The following is a 21,763-nucleotide window of genomic DNA, read 5'->3' as shown; positions in this document are numbered from 1 at the left end:
ACTAGTTGCCTCAACTGGCCTTCTGAAATTATTAACGTTGAACAATCTTCTTTTTAATTTCTAGGGTCCTCCAGGGGCAAGAGGATCTCCTGGACTACAGGGCCCCAAAGGTCAAAGAGTGAGTAGTAGGATTTTATTTGTTGTAAGATAGATTTGTAGCCTATATATATATATATATATATATATATATATATATATATATATATATATAAATATCAGATCATCTGAAGATATAGTCAGCTGATTATCTGTCAAGGTAAAGGAGAAGAGCTCTGGAATATGATTCCAATCCCTACAGCTGTAATTGGTGTTTTGAAAGGAGCTCAGGCCAATAATCTAGGTAGGATAAACACACTGAATACTCCTGGGTTCTGAATCCACTTTTCCCCCTCTCATTTCTAATACACATAGAATACACTGTGCAGGGCAAATCACAGGTGAAGGTCTGTTTCCACATGCAGATTTCCTTCCTGGGTATGGATAAAGGACCAGTAATACACCTGTGTGAGCTTTTTAAAGAGTATTTAAGTGATTTTAAAAGCTTTTATGAGCAAGCCCAAGATGGGTGACATTTCCTCAAGCTGCCCTGCCCATAGCCGTGTTCCATTAAGCTGCACTCTGCACATCCAGTTGTCATATGTTCTGAGATTTTGGTGGGCTGCTCAATGGTTAGATGGGCTATCTGGCTTTGAGAAAATGAAAATGCAAGAAGCTGCCTGAAACACAGTTTTCCAAAACTAGAAAAAACTGCAAGAAAGAGGAATTGTTCTTTCCATTATAAAGAATGATACACTAGCACGTTATCTTTATCTTTGCATGTTCATGCTAAGCCATGACTTGGCTTTGCATTATGTGCAAACTAGTTAATACTATCCTCCATATGAGAAACCTGTGGAGAACGAAACTCATGCAGTTGTTGAGAACTTTTGAAAACAATAGGAATTTGAGTCAGCCGAAAGATTGTACTATCAAATCCAGTTTTGCAATTCATGTCGGAAATGTAGCGGAAAAGCTTACATCTGGATGTTGGTTACTCTGAAGTTAAGTAATCTGAACAGGATCAGAAGGAAATAATTTATTATGTAAGTTTTATTTATTTTACAGTGCTATTGCTTCCAATTCACCGATACTAGTATAGTGCATTCTAATAAGCCTTTGCACACATAGGAGCTGGTGTTGACATTCAGAATTCTTTTGCCAAACTTTAAGAACCACTTGACCTCATTTAGTATACAGAAAAGATAGAGAGATGATACAGAGAGGATACTGCTAGCCTAATATTCTATGTCTCAATTGTTGTCGTCCATGGAAACATGGTCTGCCTGATTTCTGGTTCCCTTAGACCAGGACTCCTTTGCCATCATCCTGAGCCATCATGGCCAGGAGTCAAGGATGGTGGAAGTTGCAGTCCAGAAACATCTGGAGCACTAGAAATACACCTATTCCTTCTTTAGATTTCTGCTGCCCCACTTGCCTTTCAGTATTCTCAATTGTCACCAAGAGTATAAGCTCACAAGTGTTTGTCGGGCCATCCTGATATGGGGTTTTTATATATTCATTTAATATACTGAATGTAGACGAAAATAATAGGTTTGGTGTAAATATGCATAGATGGGGCTTACACAAAGATACAGCTGTTAATTCATATGATTTGTTTTTCTGCAAAAAGCATAAATAAATGAAATAACCGTCATTGTGCTTCAGGTATATGTTTCTGCATACCTTGAGGGTCCTCTGAGCACGTAGAAAACACAGTCTTGTTTTTAGTGGCCCTGTTTCCCTTCTAAACTGAAAGGCATTCGGACGTCTGAGTTCTCTTTATTAGAGTGGGCTACCCTTAGTGGCCAAAATACACTGAGCAACTGTTTGGTGGAGGTGGGGAAGGAATGGAAAAATGGGACAGGGGGGAAGGTGTTGTTGGACTCACCAAGTCAACTTTAGGTAGCGTGGTATCTCTCAGCCCCACACTTGGAATGTGGGAACAGTGAAGTCAATCTACCCTAGAAGATCGTTGCAACATTTCTGGATATTAGATGTGTGAATTCTTCTTACAACTCTATATAAGCACTAGATTTAAGTGTGTAATATGCTGTTAACTTTTCTTCGAAACAAAGCTGACTCAATGGCACTGGGCGGGGCAGGCAGTAGCTGCCGTTTGGCAAAGTTACGCTTTTGACTTCTTTGTTTATATGGAATCGTACAGCAGACAGCCCAGCAGAAGTGACCACAGCCAAGTAGCTTAGAGCATCCATTGTGCACTCCCTGAAAATGCAGGATGCCAGCAGTGAATCACACTGTGCTATTTATAGAAATACTACAACTCTGCTTTTTGCTTTTTTTTTTTTAGGGAAGTCCAAGAGTCCATTCCAAATAAGGCCTATTATTATTATGGTCTGTTATAGCAAAGGGGTTTATACTCAGTTTCAAACTCCTGGTACCTTCTGGTGTACATAACCAGCTTGTTTGTTTTAGAACGAATATGTGGGGCCTTTTCCCATTGCACCTGAAAGGTTTAGAAATACTATCCGTGATTGTGGCTCCTGAGAACTAATTTGGAGTGACTCTCCTCACTCTCCATAAAGAATTCCCAGGCAGCGGTGATGGCTGATGGTTTAACTATCTCTTCAGGATGTTTCCTCTATAATGTTATGGAAGAGCATCATTGGTTGTTCCTGAGTTGGCAAGACTCGCTTGATAACAGCAAGAAACAGCCTTTAGCATTATCATCCCAGTACAGTGGTGCCTCGCAAGACAAAATTAATTCGTTCCGCAAGTTTTTTCGTCTTGCGAGTTTTTCGTCTTGCGAAGCACAGTTTCCCATAGGAATGCATTGAAAATCAATCAATGCGTTCCTAAGGAAACCGCCTTCAGTCCAGGTCCGGGGACAGTCTGTCCCCCGACCTCTTCTGAAGGCTGGGGGGGGGGACAAGGGCTTTTCTTCCCACCCCCAGCATTTTAAAAAACCCCGGGACAGCAGAGACTTCTCCGCTGTCCCGGGGCAATTTTAAAGCCCCCGGGAAGGCAGGGGGGAGCAAAGACTTTCGCCCCCCGCCAGCCTTCAGAAGAGGTCCAGGACCTCTTCTGAAGGCCGGTGGGGGGCGAAAGTCTTTGCTCCCCCCCGCCGCCTGCCTTCAAAAGCCGTCCGGGAAAGCGGAGAAAGCGCAGCGCTTTCTCCGCTCTCCCGGGAAGGCAGGCAGGGGGGAGCAAAGACTTTTGCCCCCCGCCGGCGTTCAGAAGAGGTCCAGGACCTCTTCTGAAGGCCGTGGGGGGCAAAAGTCCTTGCTCCCCCCCGCCGCCTGCCTTCAAAAGCCGTCCGGGAAAGCGGAGAAAGCGCAGCAAAGACTTTTGCCCCCCGCCGGCGTTCAGAAGAGGTCCAGGACCTCTTCTGAAGGCCGGTGGGGGGCGAAAGTCTTTGCTCCCCCCCCCGCCGCCTGCCTTCAAAAGCCGTCCGGGATAGCGGGAAGCGCTTCCCTGCTATCCCGGACCGCTTTTAAAATGCTGGCGGTGGGGAGCAAAGCCTTTCGGCCCCCGCCGGCCTTCCTGGACCTCTTCTGAAGGCCGGAGGGGGGGGAAGGCTTTGCTCCCCACCGCCAGCATTTAAAAGAGGTCCCCGGAGATTTCCCTATGGGCTTTCTTCTTGCGAAGCAAGCCCATAGGGAAATTCGTCTTGCGAAGCGCCTCAAAAAACGGAAAACCCTTTCGTCTAGCGGGTTTTTCATCTTGCGAGGCGTTCGTCTTGCGGGGCACCACTGTACAGTCGTACCTTGGAAGTCGAACGGAATCCAAAGTGCGGCTTCCGGTTGGCTGCAGCAAGCTCCTGCAGCCAATTGGAAGCTGCGCCAGACATTTGGCTTCCAAAAACCGTTCAAAAACCTTAACACTCACAACCAGGTTTTGATAGCTTGGGAGCCGATTTGTTCGGGAGCCAAGGCATTCGAGAACCAAGGTACAACTGTATTGTGGAACACTTTGTCTGCAGAGATTCAGCAGGCTCCTTCTATTTCAACTTTTAAATACTTGCTGAAAACCTTTCCATTCTGCCAAGCTTGTGCAGGCAATTAAGAATACATTTTTTCCAATACAATAGTTAATTGATATCTGATTTTAACTATTTGTACGGTGTTTATTGTATGGTTTCTCTATACTGTTGTAAACCACTTTGATATTTTGAAATGAAATAGCAATATATAAATATTTTTATGAGTAAATATCTTTTTGCCACCTTTCTTTTTTTAATATGGATATTTTATAGAACCTCTGGGAGAAAGTGTGCAGAAACCTGGGAGGTGCAGCCAGTGTGCTGCTGCCATCTTGCATTTCCTCTCTACCCTTTTCATCCACCCAAGAATCTCCTATCCTTGGGTCTTTCCAAATAAACAGGTTTTTGTTTTTTGCACAATACATGTTTCTGATCTAGTATACGCATTGTCCACGTGTTCCCTCAAGCCTGCATTTTTGTGGATGTGAGATAACTCCCCCCCACCCCACCCCTCAATTTTATAAGAAATAATGTTTTGGACACGGGAAAATACTGTGCTTACTACATAGTGCAATCATTGCAGTTATGGCTACTGTTTATAATGTGGTTACAGAAGTATTTCTGACCCATGATGGAATTTGTGTTTTTTGTTAATTATTTGTTTTTGGAGGATGTACACTTCATTGCTATACAGCTCCTGTACAGAAGCACTTTGCTTTTTTAAAAGTGAAAAGCAGAAGTGCTGTGCCATTTTGTGAACTTTTTATTTATATTAAATTCTTTGTGAGTGTGTGGGTATAGTTTTAGCCACAGTGCAGTTGCTTTGAATAGGGTGGGGGGGACAGAAGGATGCTATCCATCTGCATGTACAAAAAAATGGTATTGTGGCATTGACGGTTCTTGTTTTCTTTAGTCCATATACATTGTATAAATAATTACATTATCTTCTGCCTTGCTTTTGACATTCCCCTTCCATGTAAATGAATTGAAATTTGGGCCATAGCAAATAACAAGAGGGATAATGTAATTGCAGTGGAACTTCTTACCCTTTCCTGCATATTCATTTCCACATTTCCACATTAATTTGCCATTTTTTTATTTAAAAAAAGTCATTCTGAAAATTCATCAGCATATTAGTGTTGATTTGTTGTCTGATGTACACATTTTTACAAAACTCTTTCCCCCAATATAATGCATTTTAAAAACTTATTTTCATGAGCATATGCATTTTATGCATTCTTTCCCTACTATATACATTTTTGTACACGTTACTTGGTTGCAGAACTGCATTGCAAAATTCAAAGATGTGTGAATTTCAATTCACATATTGTTTCAGAAAGTACACATTAGGTAGGTTCGTTTTCAATTTCTCACCCCTCTCTATTCAGGACCACTTCCTCTGATTTCAGTGGGCCTTGCATAGGATTAAAGCCTTTGGGTTATTCTTAAAATGCCAGCAGCCATACAACTTGTTTTTATGAAAACAATAAGAGAGCTATTGCTGGAAATTCTGCCAACTTGAGAGAAGCCTTTCTCCCTAACACACACACACACACACACACACACAAACACAATATTGCACCAGTACTGAAATGCCCCTTTCATATACCAGAAATTTGTTTCTTAATTTGTAGGGACCAAGAGGCCAGGATGGTCCTCTGGGAGAGCAAGGGACACAAGGTATTAAGGTAATATTAACTTGTTCTTTTTTGCACTTCAGAAAGTTTGTCATCATGCTGCTAGAAGGTGAATGAAAGCGAAGGCTGTTGAGATGTTGTTGCTTTCGGCTCTGTGTGGTTCCTGTGATAAGCATTCTTGTCAGCTGCTCGTGTGAACTAGCGTGGAAGTGATGTATACGTTTAAAAATAGATAATGGGGTACTTGGTGGAATTCAGCATAGCACTAAGATGAACATTTCACCAGTGCAAGGATTTTTCTTTCTGCACAAGAATGTTTTTCCATTACCTCCCCCAAATCTATTCTGGGGTTCCCACATACAAAAGCAGGAGAGGGAAGGTCCGATGGCTCAAGCAGAATTCCTTGTGCTGATGGGACTTATTAGTAGAATATTGATCTCTGCATTTCTCTGTCTATGTACATGGTGACAAAAGGCCCATAGTTTGGGACAGGCATAGGCAAATTTTGGGCACTCCAGATATTTGGGACTACAATTCCCATCATCCCTAGCTAATAGGACCAGTGATGATGGGAATTGTAGTCCCAAACATTGGAGGGCTGGAGTTTGCCTATGCCTAGTTTGGGATTTAAAAGACGAACTGAAGAAACTGGCAACTTCTCATTGTAAATTTACAATAAATTGGCTTTTTTTCCCCCAGGGAGAGAGTGGTGACACAGGGAAGAAAGGCATCCCTGGACTCATTGTACGTGCCAGAGAAGTAGTGTTCTTTCAGCATTTATATTTACAGTTGCAATTGTAGCAAGATGCTTCTTAGATTTTTTTTTTTTTTTGACATTACCATTCTCTTAATTTTGTCTGAGCAGGGCAAAGCTGGAAACCCTGGAGAAAGAGGTAGCCCAGGAACAGCAGTAAGTTCTTCATACTTAGGCAGAAGAATTCTTTATATTGCCAAAAACTAATTATGTGTGCCTGTATTGTTTTTCATTTTTCATCTGAAGGACTTCAGTTGATCAGTTATGATCTAACTAAGCTTCCCTTCTATATTATTATCTGCTACTGAGGACAGAATATCTGTTCCTTTTTGGTGTGTGTGTGTGGCCGCTGGCTTCAGATTGAGCAGAGACTTGACAGGAGGGTAGGGGACTATTTAACGCTTTCATTGACATCAGTTAACCCCCTTCAGACTTCAAGCGACACTTTTCCCAATACAGGGGTGCGTCAGGTTAAGAACTTAATTCGTTCTGGAGGTCTGTTCTTAACCTGAAACTGTTCTTAACCTGAGGTACCACTTTAGCTAATGGGGCCTCCCGCTGCTGCCGCGCGATTTCTGTTCTCATCCTGAAGCAAAGTTATTAACCCGAGGTACTACTTCCAGGTTAGCGGAGTCTGTAACCCGAAGCGTCCATAACCTGACGTTTCTGTAACCCGAGGTACCACTGTACGGCAAGAGCATTGGAGCAGCATATTCTTGCCCCCCCCCTGCCGGGGGGGCAGGTTTGAGCAAAGCATTTGGCAAAGAAAGATTTGAACAACCACTTCCCCTCTCCTGCCAATCCTCTGCTCACACTGAAGCCATCAAATTCTGCTTTGCACTGTGAAACAAAACCTTGGGAACAGAAGGGGACAGTTGTGACGTTGCACTTTAACAGAATTCAAGTGGTTTGCTCAAAATAATAGTAAAAAGGCATATAAATTTCCTAGAGATTTGATTTTGAAATGTTATAAAAGTGGCAGAAGGAGCAGACAGGAAATGATTTGTTGATGATGGAACGGGTGACAGAATGGCAAACAAGAGGCAATGTTAGCAGAAGCAGCTGTTTTTCCAGCAGGAAGGAGAGCGGCAGGGAGGTGGGCATGGTGCAAACACACAGATGCCGCCAGTCTTGCACTCCTTCCAGTGCGTTTGCACTGTACTGACCTCCTCCGCCTCCGCCTCCTGGTCAGTAACAGGGGCCCTCAGCAGAGAAGCTTGTGTAGCAAATCCACCCTATCTGAAGAGCCAATTCTGCAGTGTAGGATCTAAACTGGCTGTCGAGTACCCTATGGATAGGAACTCCACTGTTCTACGCTTGTGAGTATCTGTGGCTGATTACCGTTGTACGCAGAATGCTGGACCTTGGCTTGATCGAGCAAAGTAGCTTGTATTTCTTTTTACCAACTGTCTTTCTTAAGAGAATATGGCAAAGTCACATGTGGAAACGTGGGGTTTTCTTGGAGAGTCATTTTAAAAGGATGAGAGCACTTCCAAAGAATATAGGTTTTTTTAAAAGGTGAAATAAAAATCTAGAGAAACTCAAAATTTCTTGGGAAAAGCTGGTGTGTTTGCAATGCACTGTGATACTTCAGTCATCCTGATTAACATTGCCATTGATCTACTTAACATGTTTGCCTGCTGTTTTATTGTTGTTGTTTAATTTGGAAATCTGCTGCCCCCTTCCTGTTGCTTTCTAAAGTGCCACAAGCATGGTTTTTATTGTACAGTGGTACCTCGGGTTAAGTACTGCAAGTGAGCTGCATGAATGGGACCTGCCCTGTACCATACAGCCACCCAGGTTGCTGTAACCCAAAATAAAAATTGTGGCCTTGTCTCCGTGCCATTTCTTGCTCTGACACCCCACCTTTCATGCATTCGGGCACGTGATTCTTATGGCAGAAAATTCCACATTCTGTGCAAAAAGGTGCTTTGCTCTGTCTTTCCATTTATATGTTGCTTTATCTGTTCAGTATGCAACGGAATTGAGGTTATTGATTCACATATTTCCATTTTGCAGCTCTGAGGATTCGCTGTTAATGTGTGAAATACAGTGGTACCTCAGGTTAATTACTTAATTCGTTCTGGAGGTCCATACTTAACCTGAAACTGTTCTTAACCTGAAGCCACCACTTTAGCTAATGGGGCCTCCCACTGCCGCTGTGCCACCGGAACACAATTTCTGTTCTCATCCTGAAGCAAAGTTCTTAATCTGAAGCACTGTTTCTGGGTTAGCGGAGTCTGTAACCTGAAGCATATGTAACCTGAGGTACCACTGTATTCATTTGAAGAACATTTGAAATACACAGTTTACTAGAAAGTAAGAAAACCTACAGAGAAGAAACACCTGAGAAGAAACACTTTTCAGCAGGATAAAAGAGGTGCATTGTTTTGCCGTCTAAACTCGTTGCTGTACTCATCTGCTGTAGGATATTATTGCTTTCATTTTGAACTTTTAAGAATGCGATGTAAAATCAAGCTACAGCAGGCACAACCAGGTTTGATTTGGCAAAAACCATCATTTTATTATCAGTTATCATGGATAGTATTTGACTCAGAATAGACCCGTTGAATTTAACGGACCAACTTAGTTTTTGTGTGCATTCATTTTTTCAAATACTATTAAGGATCCAGCTTTTTTCTGTTTTTAATTGGCAAAGCAGCTAACCAATTAACCACAAGAGTTAATTTGGTAAGAGCTGGGAAGAAAACCATAAATGTCACGGAAGGGATTTTGTGAGCAGTGTTTTGATTGTGTAGGCCAAGGAATGTAATGCCTTTTAAATGGAATTTGAAACAACCTTTTTTCCCCCTCTGTTGGCTTTCTGCTTTTAGGGTTTGCCTGGTCCTCCAGGAAACACAGGAGACAGTGGTCCTATGGGTGAACCAGTAAGTTGATCTCTATGATTTCTCCTATAACACTTTTCCGTGCCATGCCAAATTTCGTGGAAAACCGATGTTGCATTTTGCACTGTAATTAAGTAGACCTTGTAAAAGAAGCTACACTGAGGCTTCAGCCTTTTGCACACCCTTACCTTGGAGTAAGTCCTCTTGTATTCAATAGGACTTGCTTCTGAGTAAGCATGTATAGGCTTGCGCTGCTAAACCTGTAAACCCCACCTACTAATTTCTACTTGCAGTCTGTTTACATGATTATTTTAGCCTGAGAAAAATCTCCTCATGTTGGTCCTTAGCTACTTGAGCTTGTAGTAGTCTAATCATTTGCACCCACCACCAGATGAAGCAGTCTGCTTTTTCTGGCACCCCCACATATAACTTTGCAGTGCCTGCAGTAATGTTACAGACACCTAATGTTGCTTGTGGTTGGAAGATACATACAACTCAGGCAAATGGAAGAGCAATACAATTGAGGATTTTCACATCGCTGCTGTGCATCCCTGCTCATGCCCTTTGTTTCTCCAACTCTACCTTTCTCACGCTCCCCAAATTCCATGGTATCCTTAAATGACTGCATCTCTGTTCCAGCAGTGCCCCTTATGGGAACTCTCTCCTAGAACACTTAGATCACAGATAGGGAAACTATGACCTTCCATATATGGCTGGACTGCAGATCCCATCATCTCTGGCAATTGGCCGTATTGGCTGGGGGTGATGGGAATTAGAGGGCTACAGCTTCCTCCTCCCTGAAGTAGGCGATATCAGTGTTCTCTCCTCCTCCCTTCCTCCACACTCGCCTGTCATATGTTTGTGTGCATTGATACTGCTATATAAAATACTGTTTGTGTTATTATGCTGTTCACCCACATTATTGGGTGAAGTTGTCAGCATGCATAAGCAGTTGTTCTGAGTTGAAGAGCATCGCTTTGGCAAAACTTACCCAACAGAAGTTAGGTTGGTACAATCATATTTCTTTTCTTATGCAACTCTGTGTTGCTTGGAGGTAGACAAATCTACATTACATGTTTATATAAATAGTTTTTAAATATTAATGTTAGTGGCTTCTGTGTTGCTCTCTGCCTCTAGACATTCTGTAATGTTAGAGCTGCATGCAATTGGCCTGTTGGTACTATATCAAAAAGTACCATGTTGTAAACACCAGACATTCTTTTGCTAAAGAATGTCTTCTTGTTCTCATCTCTATACGGATCTTCATTTATGTTTAAAACTACTGAAAATGCAATATAATGTAGAATCAATTGAAAGGTGTAAACACAATGAAATCCAGAAAAAAACGAACAAATGTCATGCAGTAATATGTTGCTTCTTGATTGAGGCAGCACTGGAGCTTTTATTTCACATGTCAAAAAGTCAGCATTACTTCTGGGATTTCATTGTTCTGAAAAAAATACCCTTCCCAGTAAGTGATGAAAAAATATTGCTATGTTTCTTTGCATCAGCAATATAGTTCTAAGGTTTACACCACTGTGAATTTTTCAAGGTCTGGCTTTGCGCCTACTTATCTCAGAAGTGTGCCTGCAGGCATTTTTTGCATAACCTTTTTTTGGCTAGAAATACAATATATATCTAGCAAGCAGAGGGTGAGAAAAATCATATCTCACAGCACAGTGGGGGAGAAATACAGATAAATGTGTGTGAGTGAGTGTGTTATCTATATATCCTGTGGGACGATTCCTCACACATATTTTCACTGCATGAGCTCAGGAGGAAAATGTGAGCAGCTAAAGGCATGAGGACCGTGAGGCCTTCCAGATGAATGTTGGACTCCAGCTCCCATCATCCCTGACCATTGACTATGCTGGCCTGGGGCTGATGGGAATTGCAGTCCAGCAGCATCTGGGGAGCTACAGGTTCCCTATCCCAGTGTCAGAAGGTTGAAATGGCTTTGCTAGGGAAATTGCACGTTGCAGATGAACACAAAAAGCAAAGAGGTGCTTATTCTGTGTTCTTAAAAACTTGGGCAAGATGCTCTAAGCCCAGGGTTCTAGACTTAGCTCTTTACCTGTTGTTGGACTACAGCTCCCATCATCCCTAGCTAGCAGCACCAGTGGCCAGGGATGATGGGAATTGTAGTCCAACAACAATTGGAGACCCAAGTTAGAGAAACCCAGCGTCTAAGCAACCAGTCATAGAATCATAGAATTGTGGAGTTCGAAGGGACCCTGAGGATCATCTAGTCAAACTCCCTGCAATGCAGGAATCTCAACTAGATCATACGTGACCGATGAGCATTTGCTCTGGAATTCTCTGCCTTTTTTAGTGCATAACAAAGATCCTTCCATTAAGGTTGCAAGGTAGTACTGGCTATACTTTGAAAGGGATTTCACCTCAGTGTCACACCGCCTCATTAAAATCTGTGCTGGTGACCACTTGTGTTCTTGGTTGCACCTGAGCTTTCCAGTATTGTTCACTTACATGCTTTGACTTCTGGTTTTCTACTGGAGTCATGAGAAAAAGGTGTCTGTGCCAACCCTGTCTGAGCTCCGTGGGAATAGTATGGAAAAAACATTTGCCTGTTCGATCAAACCCTAATCTGCATGACACCCGAAGCAGCAGAATACAGCGGAGGTGCTCAAAGCGCTTAGGTTGCCATATGGATTTCTGCCTAATGGTGAAATTCCAATTCCTTGAAGTAATTTGGACCTTGTTTTAAAATTCAGGAAGGCACCTGTTGATAAGTTCTGAGCAGTATCCTGTTTACTGTGGTGCTAGGGGAGAGGAATTTCCTCCCCCACCACTTCAGCTTTATCTGTGATTGCTACCCTGCCTGTCTCTCTGCCTTCTGTCAGCTTTTCCAAGGGTTCATTTCCTTTCCCCACCAGTGGCGTAGCATGGGGGGTGAAGGGGGGGCCGGCCGCACTGGGTGCAACATCTGGGGTGTTAGGGTTAGGGTGCGCAAATCCACGGATTAGGGGGCGCAAATTACTTGCCTTGCTCCGGGTGCTGACAACCCATGCTACGCCACTGTTCCCCACTTTGCGACATAGGCTTTCCTTCTCCTCCTGCTTCAATGTGGCCTAGTGGTTAGACTAGAACAGACGTGTAAACTCCTAGGGGCCAAAGCAGTTTCAGCCCTCCAGCCCCAATTTTTTTTGAGGGGTCTGGGCACCCTCAGTCTTTAGAGGGCGTTCAGCTCTGCCCTCTGGCTCCTTGTGACATCGGGATACAGTGTTGGGCCCCCTCAATTGTCTTGAGACGATGGCACCTCTGGGAGACCATAGTTCACATCAGTCAGGATGCTCACTAGGTAATCTTGGGGCAGTCACAGCCTTTTAAGCTAGCTTACTTCACAGGCTTATTATGGGTATAAAATGAGAGAAGGGGAAAACCATAAAATGCCACCTTGAACCCTTAGGAGGAAAGGTGGGGTAAAATTGTAAATAACAATTAATAAATAAGATACAGGGTTTCATTCACCCTTGGTGGTTTGCATCGTTTTTGTTTTTTGTAAATATGCAGATAAAACTGATAAGGGTCCCCTTCCCCATCTTGCATGTTTTGTTGGGTATCAGAGAGGAGGGATGGTGAAGAGAATAATGGGGGGAAGTATGCAGATGGCAAGGAAAGGCAGGGGTTCTTCCACAAGATCACCCTCCCATGTTATTTAAAAAAAAAAAAAAGCTTCCAAACTCTGGTGAAAGACTAGCACTAGTGAATTTGCATGTAAAAGTTTCCAAACTCCCACTAGGCTAACATGTATTTGTTTTGCAGCATAAAGGGAGCCCCTCTTTTTTTGTAAACTGCTTTGGGGTTTTGTTTGTTTTTACAGTCAGTATATATAATAATAATAATAATAATAATAATAATAATAATAATAATACAATAATAAATGCTCACTCTTTTCTTTGAACTAATGACTAACAAGGCTGTTATTTGTAGTTACTTTAACTTAATTAAATTCCAGGCTGCCCTAACAAAACAAAGCAGAAAACAAATCACGTCCTATCTAAACAAAGTCTGTATTAGTCAAAAGGAGGACAGAATAACAGAGACAGAAAGCTTATTTCTGGTCCAGGTGGGAAGAGAATAATCCTTAGATGGAGCAGACTCATTTTCGTATTTATTCTGATACAGGTATAGATCTATAAAAGCAACCCTTCCATTCATTTCTTATGAGCAGAGCTGCTGTAGTAAGTAATTGTACTAGTTTGTACAAAAGATAACTGAATGGCATGCATACATAAACTTTTGTTTAATACTAGGGACCAAGGGGACAACAAGGTGATGCTGGTCCTGTAGGAGAACCAGGCTTTGAAGTGAGTATTGCACAGGAACACCTTGTTTTATTGCGCTTCGAGTTACTGCGCTCTGCAGATATTGCACCTTACAAAGACCTGGGTGTGGCTGGCTGCAGGCAGCCCGGTCACTCGCTGCCCCTCTTCTGGCCCTGGGAGGTGAGCTGGCTAGCGTTATCGTACACTTCATAATGTGTGCATTCTGTACATGTGTTTAAAAAGAAATAAAAAAGGCTGGGTCAAATTTGCCCCAATGGTCTAAGGACAAAGAAGTGCCAGGAGTCTGGCATGAGTTTATTGAAAAGAGAGGAAATGCATACAATTTTAGGATAGCCACCTTCAGCAAAACTGAGCGTTCCAAGGCGACAGGTGTGTGAATTAGAATGGTGCCGATGTAAGCGTGCCCATTGGCTATCACACAGGGAAATAGTTTTGCTTGGAAAGAGATTGGAAGTGTGTTATCAGATGTTCAGCTATGCAACACATAGGGAAGGATGTTGGGATGTGAGCAGGACACATGTCTGGAAGGAAAGCAGGTGTAGGGGATCATCAGTGGCCATTGTTGACCTGGGCAAGGTAAGAAGCTCCAAGACCTGTAGAAGAGATGGCATTCAAGAACCTTAGAGAGGTTTTTATGGGACATTGTAGAAGCCCCCTGTTAACGCACAAACCTGCTGGGAGAAGTGTACCTCCAATTTTAATCCCTCCCCCTCTAGCTGTATGATCCTCTTTGAGTGCTCCATCTTGCTTTTATGGTGGGAAGCATTTAGTGCTGGACAGTGAATAAGCTTGCTTATGTTTTCAATTCAGGGACCACCTGGCCCAGAGGGGGACCCAGGGCCACAAGGAGAACCAGGCACAAAGGTAATTGTTGGCATGCTGTTTCAGGGAGACCTTCTGGGATATGGGGAGAAAGAGGTGGGGAGTTGCCTCTCAGGCCACATTAGATTAGATCTCAGGTGCACCTGAGTATGGCATGTTCTTGCTGAGCTGAATGGCTATTGTTAAAAATAAAATGGGCCTGTGTGCTAGGTATGCATGCCAGGAGCCCAAATCCCTGTGGTTCAAAGAAAGAAGAAAAGCTGCCAATTTCTCTATTGATATAATTGATTGAGCGAGTTATAAATAAGACTAACAAATAGAGATGCTTGCAAAATTCTAAAGTACTTGTTGCAAATCTATCTGCTTGTCTTGCTGCAAAATAATTTTTCTTTATTTATTTATCACCTTTTCTCAGTAAGAGCCCAGGGCAATGTAAATCAAACATACGAACAAAATGCAATAAACCAGCACTAAACACACACACACAGCATTTGTAATAGTTTAATTTAAAAAGAAATATGTACATTATCGGTGTACATTATTGATGTACCCCTTATTAATTTGTGAAAGCCTGGGCAAATTTAAAACGTTTCGAATTGATGTCTGAAGCCCAGCAATGTGGGAAGCAGACACACCTCTAAGTAAGGATGAATGATAAAATTGATTTGTTACCATTTTAATAAAATGCTGCCTGATTTTCACTTCTTGAACCAACAAACTAAAACACTTCAAAGTTCAGTTCTCCGATTTTTCCAGTTTAGTTCTCCAACCCATCAATATATGTTTACGGTTTGCATGCAAAACAAAATGTTGTTGTTGCTTGAGTTTATTTTGTTACAAGACTTCTGCCATGTTAGATATAATCTTTTGTTCTGTTGCTCCTGCTATGTAGTCCATCGGCTTCATGTATTTGTGTTGTATGTCACAGGGAGATGCTGGACCTGTTGGCAATGCTGGAGAATCAGGAGAACAAGGTTTAAGAGTAAGTGGTAAATATGAAACATATTTTGGAACTAAAGAGAGCCCTGAATTTTAGAAATGCAAAGTGGTATGCAAATTATGAAAGCAGAGAAGGGATGAAGGAGACTCTTGGATTCCTATGCCTGGAAAATTCTCAGCATCATCAGAAGCAGAGGCTTAAATATGACTAGTTATGATTAGTGTAGTGTAATGGTTCTAGGGGTTGCTCGTGCATAAGTTGCCGCCACTCCTGGCTAGGTTGCCTGGTTGAACCCTTTCTGTCTGGACAGCCTTTCACCCGTGGCTGTCTCAATCGCTGGCAGAATCCATCAGTGGGCGTTTCTTGAACTTCTTCCAGTAAAGAAGTTCTTTGACGCCAAGTCTCCTCCTACTCTCCCTGCGCGGAAGTCTTCCGAGCAGGTAGGGTGTGGGCAGCGGAGTACCCGTGCTCTCCCCGCTGGTCTCCGGCGATGAGTCCTAGAGCCTCCTCTCTGATTCCCCCATCTGCCCCCCTTCTCCACTGGTGTTACGCTGATTTCCTTCCCCAGCAGAGGGGCTGCCTCTCTCCCTACTGGGACCCTCTCCGGCATCCCTCCGGAGCCTTCCCTCCGCCTCTGGCTCCGATGGCAGTTCCCTGACATGTAGGTATCTTATTTTTGAAAAAGACAATAAACTTATGTTAATAGGACTGCAGTAGGTATAAGAAGGCTTTAGGTCAGCCTTATCTAAACTTCTCATAATGGAGACATGTTTCTTTCCGGAATGAAAAATGGAAACACACTTCATTCTTACATCTGAATAGGATTACTTTTTAGAGCATTTTTGAGTAAGATTTACCTCCTTCCCCCATCAGTTTCTACTTCAGTGATCTGGGTGTGCCTCTTTATTGGAAGAAGGTAAGCCCATAGCAATGGATGGCAAGATCCAGTCACACCTGGTAATATAAGAATAACTTGTTCCCAGTAGAGATGCATTGGAAGCAAGGGAGGCTAGAGCAGTAAATCCTGCAGAGAAACAGGTTCACAAGAAACCTTAATTAATCGTATTTCTTTTTCCTTGTAGCATACTTATGCCAGTGCGGCCTTGAATAACTGCAATAGGCATTTTAATTCATATCAGAGTTGGTTTTATTTTCAGTCTTGGCTAATGTGAGTCAAAGACCACTGTTGGGCCTTGTTCCTCATTGAAAAAGATATTAATATTGGTCCAAGAAACCTGAACACAATGGTTCACTTGTCAAACTTAGTGTTACATGAATTAGATTTGCATGTTCTTTTCCTCCCCTCCCTCCTATCCTTGTGTACTGTAATCCCATTCACATCTGCCTATTTAGGGCAAACCATAGTTCATAATTACAGCAAACTATTGTTTGTGCTTGCCTCCAAACCAGAATTGGAAATCACAGTCAAAATATTGGCTTTCAGTTATGGTTTGGAGGTCAAGCGCCAACCATAGTTTGATGATTTGTATGCAGTGGCAAACTGTGGGTTGGATCGGATTGAGTAAGAGGAAGAGACATAAATCTAAGGCAGTAGTGGCTAACCTTTTTCGGCATAAGGACCCCTTTGGCCCCTTTGGTTAACCCTTCAAGGGCTGCAAGTAAAAATGAGTGTGGCCAAAGTATAAAAGTGCACATTTGGATGGGTTTTGATAGGGTTACAAAGACATTTTGTTATTAAAAATAGCTTTAAAAATAATGTAAATATTTTGTGGGGCACAAAATCTTTTTGGAATCATGACATCACAGCAAGGGACCCATAGATAGAGTATAAAAAGGACAAAGAGGAGGGAAACCTAATGGCAAAATATGGTGGCGATCGCTGCCTCGTGGTGTGGCATGGTATGTTTATTATAGCTCATTTTCAATTGTGTAGGCATTTGACAGTTTTGCTGCATTCTAAACTTCTATAATTCTGATTTCTCTTCCAACATGAAGGCAACAAAAATACATGGTCATCAGTGGAGACACTAAAATAATGTTGTTATTCAATCCAAGCAAAAACAATGAACTCATCTTCAGGCTAGAAAAAGACATTTCTGGTAGAAGACATGATAGAATAAACAACTATTTTACTTTTAAAAGACAACTTAAGGCGGCCCTGTTTAGGGAAGTTTTTAATGTCTGATGCTATATTGTTTTTAATATTCGGTTGGAAGCCGCCCAGAGTGGCTGAGGAAACCCAGCCAGATGGGCGGGATATAAATAAATTATTATTATTATTATTATTATTATTATTATTATTATTATTATCATTGAAACCCAACTACAATCTTAGAATGATAATGACAGCATAGCTTTGCTGATTAATGGGCCCGATTTTATATATATCTTAACAATCTCAGGTTGCACCAGGGCATTCTGTGAAAAAGAGGCAAATACCAATCACGCTTTCGAAAATACGAAAGCCAGCGGTCTGTTGTCATCAACCTAAAACCATTTCTTCCAGAATGTTAAGTTGTTTTGAATAAGTGAAAGGAATATGCTGCTTGCCAATAAACACATTAGCTCTTTCGGTTCAGACATATTTCAAATTATGATGTAAGCCCATAGAAATTTCCCATTTTGCAGAGGGTGCTAAGCCTTGCTTTAAAAGTTCAGACCCCTGTAACCCCCTCCTTCCCTCCTGCTCACCTCCTCCAGCTACACACATCTCAGGTATAGGGAGCTGAAATCCCTATTGAACTGTCATTCACAGCTCACTCTGCCAAGATATGCTCAGGAAGTTTGTCTCTGTTTATCCCCTCTCCTTTTCAGGCAGGTCTTGGCGTTGTGGGAAGACAGTGGCAACCCCCCTTAATATGTTGTTTGTTCTAACCCCTCACATGGTGTTCCTTCTACTGTTGTTCCCTGGGCTAATGTACCTCGATTTTAGGTATTTGTACACCACAGTTTTTGAAGGTGACAACGTTTGGATTTATTTCTTCTGAAAAATAGGGTGTACCAGGACCACCGGGGGAAGATGGTGTCCAAGGGAAGGATGGACCAAAGGTACATTTTAACAACTGAACAGCCCCAGCGTTGTCTTTGTACCGTGTTTCTTTAAACAAAATATATAACAAAATACAGCATTGCCGCATTTGTGTGCATAGAAGTTGTCCAGCAATGTCACACTGATGCTGCAATAAGAAATCACAGAGACAAAAGGCACAGAGAATTTGCATCTTTGCACAATTCCTGTCCGAAAGAGCTGTTGTCACCACTCCTTCACTGTATTGCGGAATGTATTTCAAGCTGGTTTCCTGTGATTGGTAAAGCAGGCTTCATGCAGACATTGCAACAAAACGGAAGGAGTAAGATGGTGATTTAGAGGGGTAGGAGAGGTTGAAAAAAGTAATTCACATCTGGCAACTGATTCGACCCTTTGGTTTCAGATAGTACATGGGTAGACGAGTCTAAAAAGCCTGGGGCAGAAATTTTCATGGCCCTCTAGCAGCTATGGTGGCTCGTGTACCAGAAGTAGTGTGGTTAGTGTTAGCTCTGTAAGTGTATGCTCGTTTCTGACCAAACTAAGCCTCCTATGTATATTTTGCTTTAAGGGGCTTAGTTTGGTCAGAATCATGTAAACACTTCCGAGGTAGTTGAACTTGATAAACAGATCCCATCCCCTCTTGACCTTTGCTTATGCATGTAACTGTTTTAGGGCAGTGTAGGAGACCGAGGGCTTCCTGGAGAAGATGGTGAAAAAGGAGAGACCGGAATCCCAGGAATCCCAGGCCCTTCAGGTGCACCCGGCATAAGGGGCATTCCAGTAAGTAATCTTGGAATTATAGTGCAAATAATAGTGATGTGACCTATTCACTCCAATGGAACTTGGCAGATAAACACGCTATATGAGTGGTCTCTTGTGCGAGTGGTATATAAAGAGTTAAATACAAAACCCATGAAACAGGTGGGAGGGGAGTTATATTGCTTATTGCCTTTGATCCCATAGGTGCCTCCCATGACACTGCAGGGGGACGACTGCATTTTCCCAGGAACAAAATGTGGTTTGAGTCCTAGAAAATATGATTTCCTACACATCAGAAACACTGCTTTAGGGGGAAATGTTGGGATCCTCTCCAATGACTACCCCATCAGAACTACACATTTAGTGTACAGAAATTGCCGATATAGGCCTTGGAAGCCATGGCCAAAGTTGCAACAGCTGAGTGGCTCATATGGGGGGGGTGTTGATTCCAGTCCAACTCAATTTGGATAGGTTTCTGTCTCACAGCTAGCACTAATTATCACTTCTGCTGGCAAGCACAGTAATGGGACCACCACTGTGGATGGTTGTGGCGAATTAACTGTGTCTCAGATTGACTTCACATAATAAGCAATGGCACTTATTCTCCCAGTTTTCATTTCTACACATCTGTGCTCCCGCTTCAGACATTACACAGAAGCATGAAAACAGAAAGTGCGTGTTCACTTCTCCTTCCTGTTTCCATTGCTTGTTGAATGCTTGTTCAAAGCCCCACCTAATCCTATGGGAAGACTCTGGTCTCAAAACAAACTTTCATCCTAATGGTTTAATCCAGCAGAACATTACTCATTGCATGGAGTTGTTTGTCTTAGAATGAAATGAAGTGTGGAAATCCTGCTCAAAATCAGAGCTTTCCACATGTTGACTTCTTTAAAAAAATATATGCTTGAAGAGATGTAGATCTTCAAGAGACAATGCATAAAATCAGAAGATTTGAGACTGCAATTCTATACATATTTACTTGGGATTAAGTCTCAATTAAGTCATGTTCACTTCTGAATAAGACGTGTAGCTTACATTCTAAGCGTCTCTTCCTTGCGGTATGATTATTGTTTTGCTGTAAAATGTTCTGGTGCTATTTCTCCCTGATTTAACTCTTCTTTTTATTATGTAGCATGTATCTTCAAGGTTTGTTAAAACCAAATGTTTGATGTTGGTGTCAGCTCTGCTACTCATTCTTTGCATATATCTAGGTAAAATGTAGTAAATCATATCCACTTCCTTCACATTATTATTATTCACACATTATCACATAGTAACTTCGTACGTGAATAGTAGGTTTAGAGACCCCACCCATTGCTACCCTGGACATCACCAGAATTTTCCAGTTCATATAGCAACCCTATCCTGGTTACTCAGAGTTTCGTTTTAAGTACATCCCAACAGATATTAATGCCAGTATTTTTGATTGGACCATGAGATAGATTTAGCATGTCACATACCATTTCACTGTATATTTTTATATCATAAGAAGGCACAATGTATTCCAAAGATGCTCCATGCAGCTCCTATTCTGTCTCAAATTTTGCAGGACATTTCAACAACATGGTGTAATCAGAACACTTGTTTGCCACTATCCATTTAAGATGTCATTTATAATATAGATTTCCCCTAAGCTCTAGAACATATGCACGGGCCATTTTGTCCAGGGACCAAACTAAATGAGATTGTTGCTGTTGTTAAATTTCTGTTCCGTCCATCCTCCTGAAGGAAACCTGGCTGATAAAAACGAGATGCATGCTGTTCATTCGGCTAGCAATTATTGCATGAGCAGCTTTCGAAAAGTAAATAGTGGGCACAGGGAGGGAGCAGCAATCTTAATTGGGACTCTGGCATGGTCTGTGAGGTCACAGATGTTATTCAGGAGCTGCTAATTGCATGATTGGCATCTCGGCTAGCTTGGCCTTTAATGCTGCTGATCTTTCAAGATAACCACACAGTTTGGAACAAACCAGAAATGCTTTTGCTTTGCATAATGCATTGGCTAGAAAAGCCAAGAACGAAACAAACAAAATCTGGTCAGCTGCAACACGTTGTCCTCTAGTTATTTTTCTTAGTCACCAAGCATATCCAAAGTGTTATCAGTTAATGAGTCTAATCCGGAAGTCAGCTGTTGATGAAAATGCCTGCTGAAATCTTCTTACTTTGGATGTGCTGTTTGTTTTTTTGTAGTGTGGCAATCAACAGCTTTCCTCTATTCCTAAATTACTGTTTCTTGTAGCCATAAAAACATTGGTGATGGGGCTGCAAAATTAAACAGAGTGATGAGACATCCACTTAATGTATGCGAAGAAAATCAGTGAGACAAAACAACAACAAAATTGTTAGAAACACAGGAAAGGAAACTGTCTTCTACTGAGTCAGACACAGTGGTCTTTCTTGCTCAATAATATCAACACTGTGTAGCAGTGACTTCCTTGGATTTTAGAAGCAAAGCAGATACTCTACTGCTGAGCTATGGCTCCTCCACCAAGTCCTGCCATGCGGTTGAGAACAGGTACACAATACTGTTCACGCCTAGGCCAGGAACTGTGGCTTCCAGTTTTAAGCTGTAGTTTGTCAGTGATAATTGAGCTATAATTTCCTGGATGAGAGAACAATCTTGCTAGAACTGTTTTAGGGCTGTCATACGTCCAGAATTTCCTGGGCATATCTGGGATTTTTTAGGCAAATTTCCTAAGAGAACTTCATTTTCCCCCCGGAGATTTTGCA

The 21,763-nt window shown here is 42.1% G+C and overlaps 1 protein-coding gene across 1 annotated transcript in view; it reads left to right on the top strand.

The window, feature by feature from the left end:
* The window catches only part of COL24A1 (collagen type XXIV alpha 1 chain), a 169,448-nt gene that overhangs the window by 109,576 nt on the left and 38,109 nt on the right, over window positions 1–21,763 (top strand). The window contains exons 28-37 of the mRNA XM_083743163.1: window positions 65–118; window positions 5,614–5,667; window positions 6,316–6,360; window positions 6,482–6,526; window positions 9,205–9,258; window positions 13,491–13,544; window positions 14,334–14,387; window positions 15,274–15,327; window positions 18,241–18,294; window positions 18,947–19,054. Of these exons, the coding sequence (XP_083599289.1) occupies window positions 65–118; window positions 5,614–5,667; window positions 6,316–6,360; window positions 6,482–6,526; window positions 9,205–9,258; window positions 13,491–13,544; window positions 14,334–14,387; window positions 15,274–15,327; window positions 18,241–18,294; window positions 18,947–19,054 (576 nt within the window). The remainder of the gene's footprint in view (window positions 1–64; window positions 119–5,613; window positions 5,668–6,315; window positions 6,361–6,481; window positions 6,527–9,204; window positions 9,259–13,490; window positions 13,545–14,333; window positions 14,388–15,273; window positions 15,328–18,240; window positions 18,295–18,946; window positions 19,055–21,763) is intronic.

This window comes from Podarcis gaigeae (genome assembly GCF_964106915.1).
Source record: "Podarcis gaigeae genome assembly, chromosome: 6".
In the NCBI taxonomy this organism is placed as follows: Eukaryota; Metazoa; Chordata; class Lepidosauria; order Squamata; family Lacertidae; genus Podarcis; species Podarcis gaigeae.
Note: the sequence above shows the minus strand (reverse complement) of the source record. Positions and strands in the feature narration are given on the sequence as shown.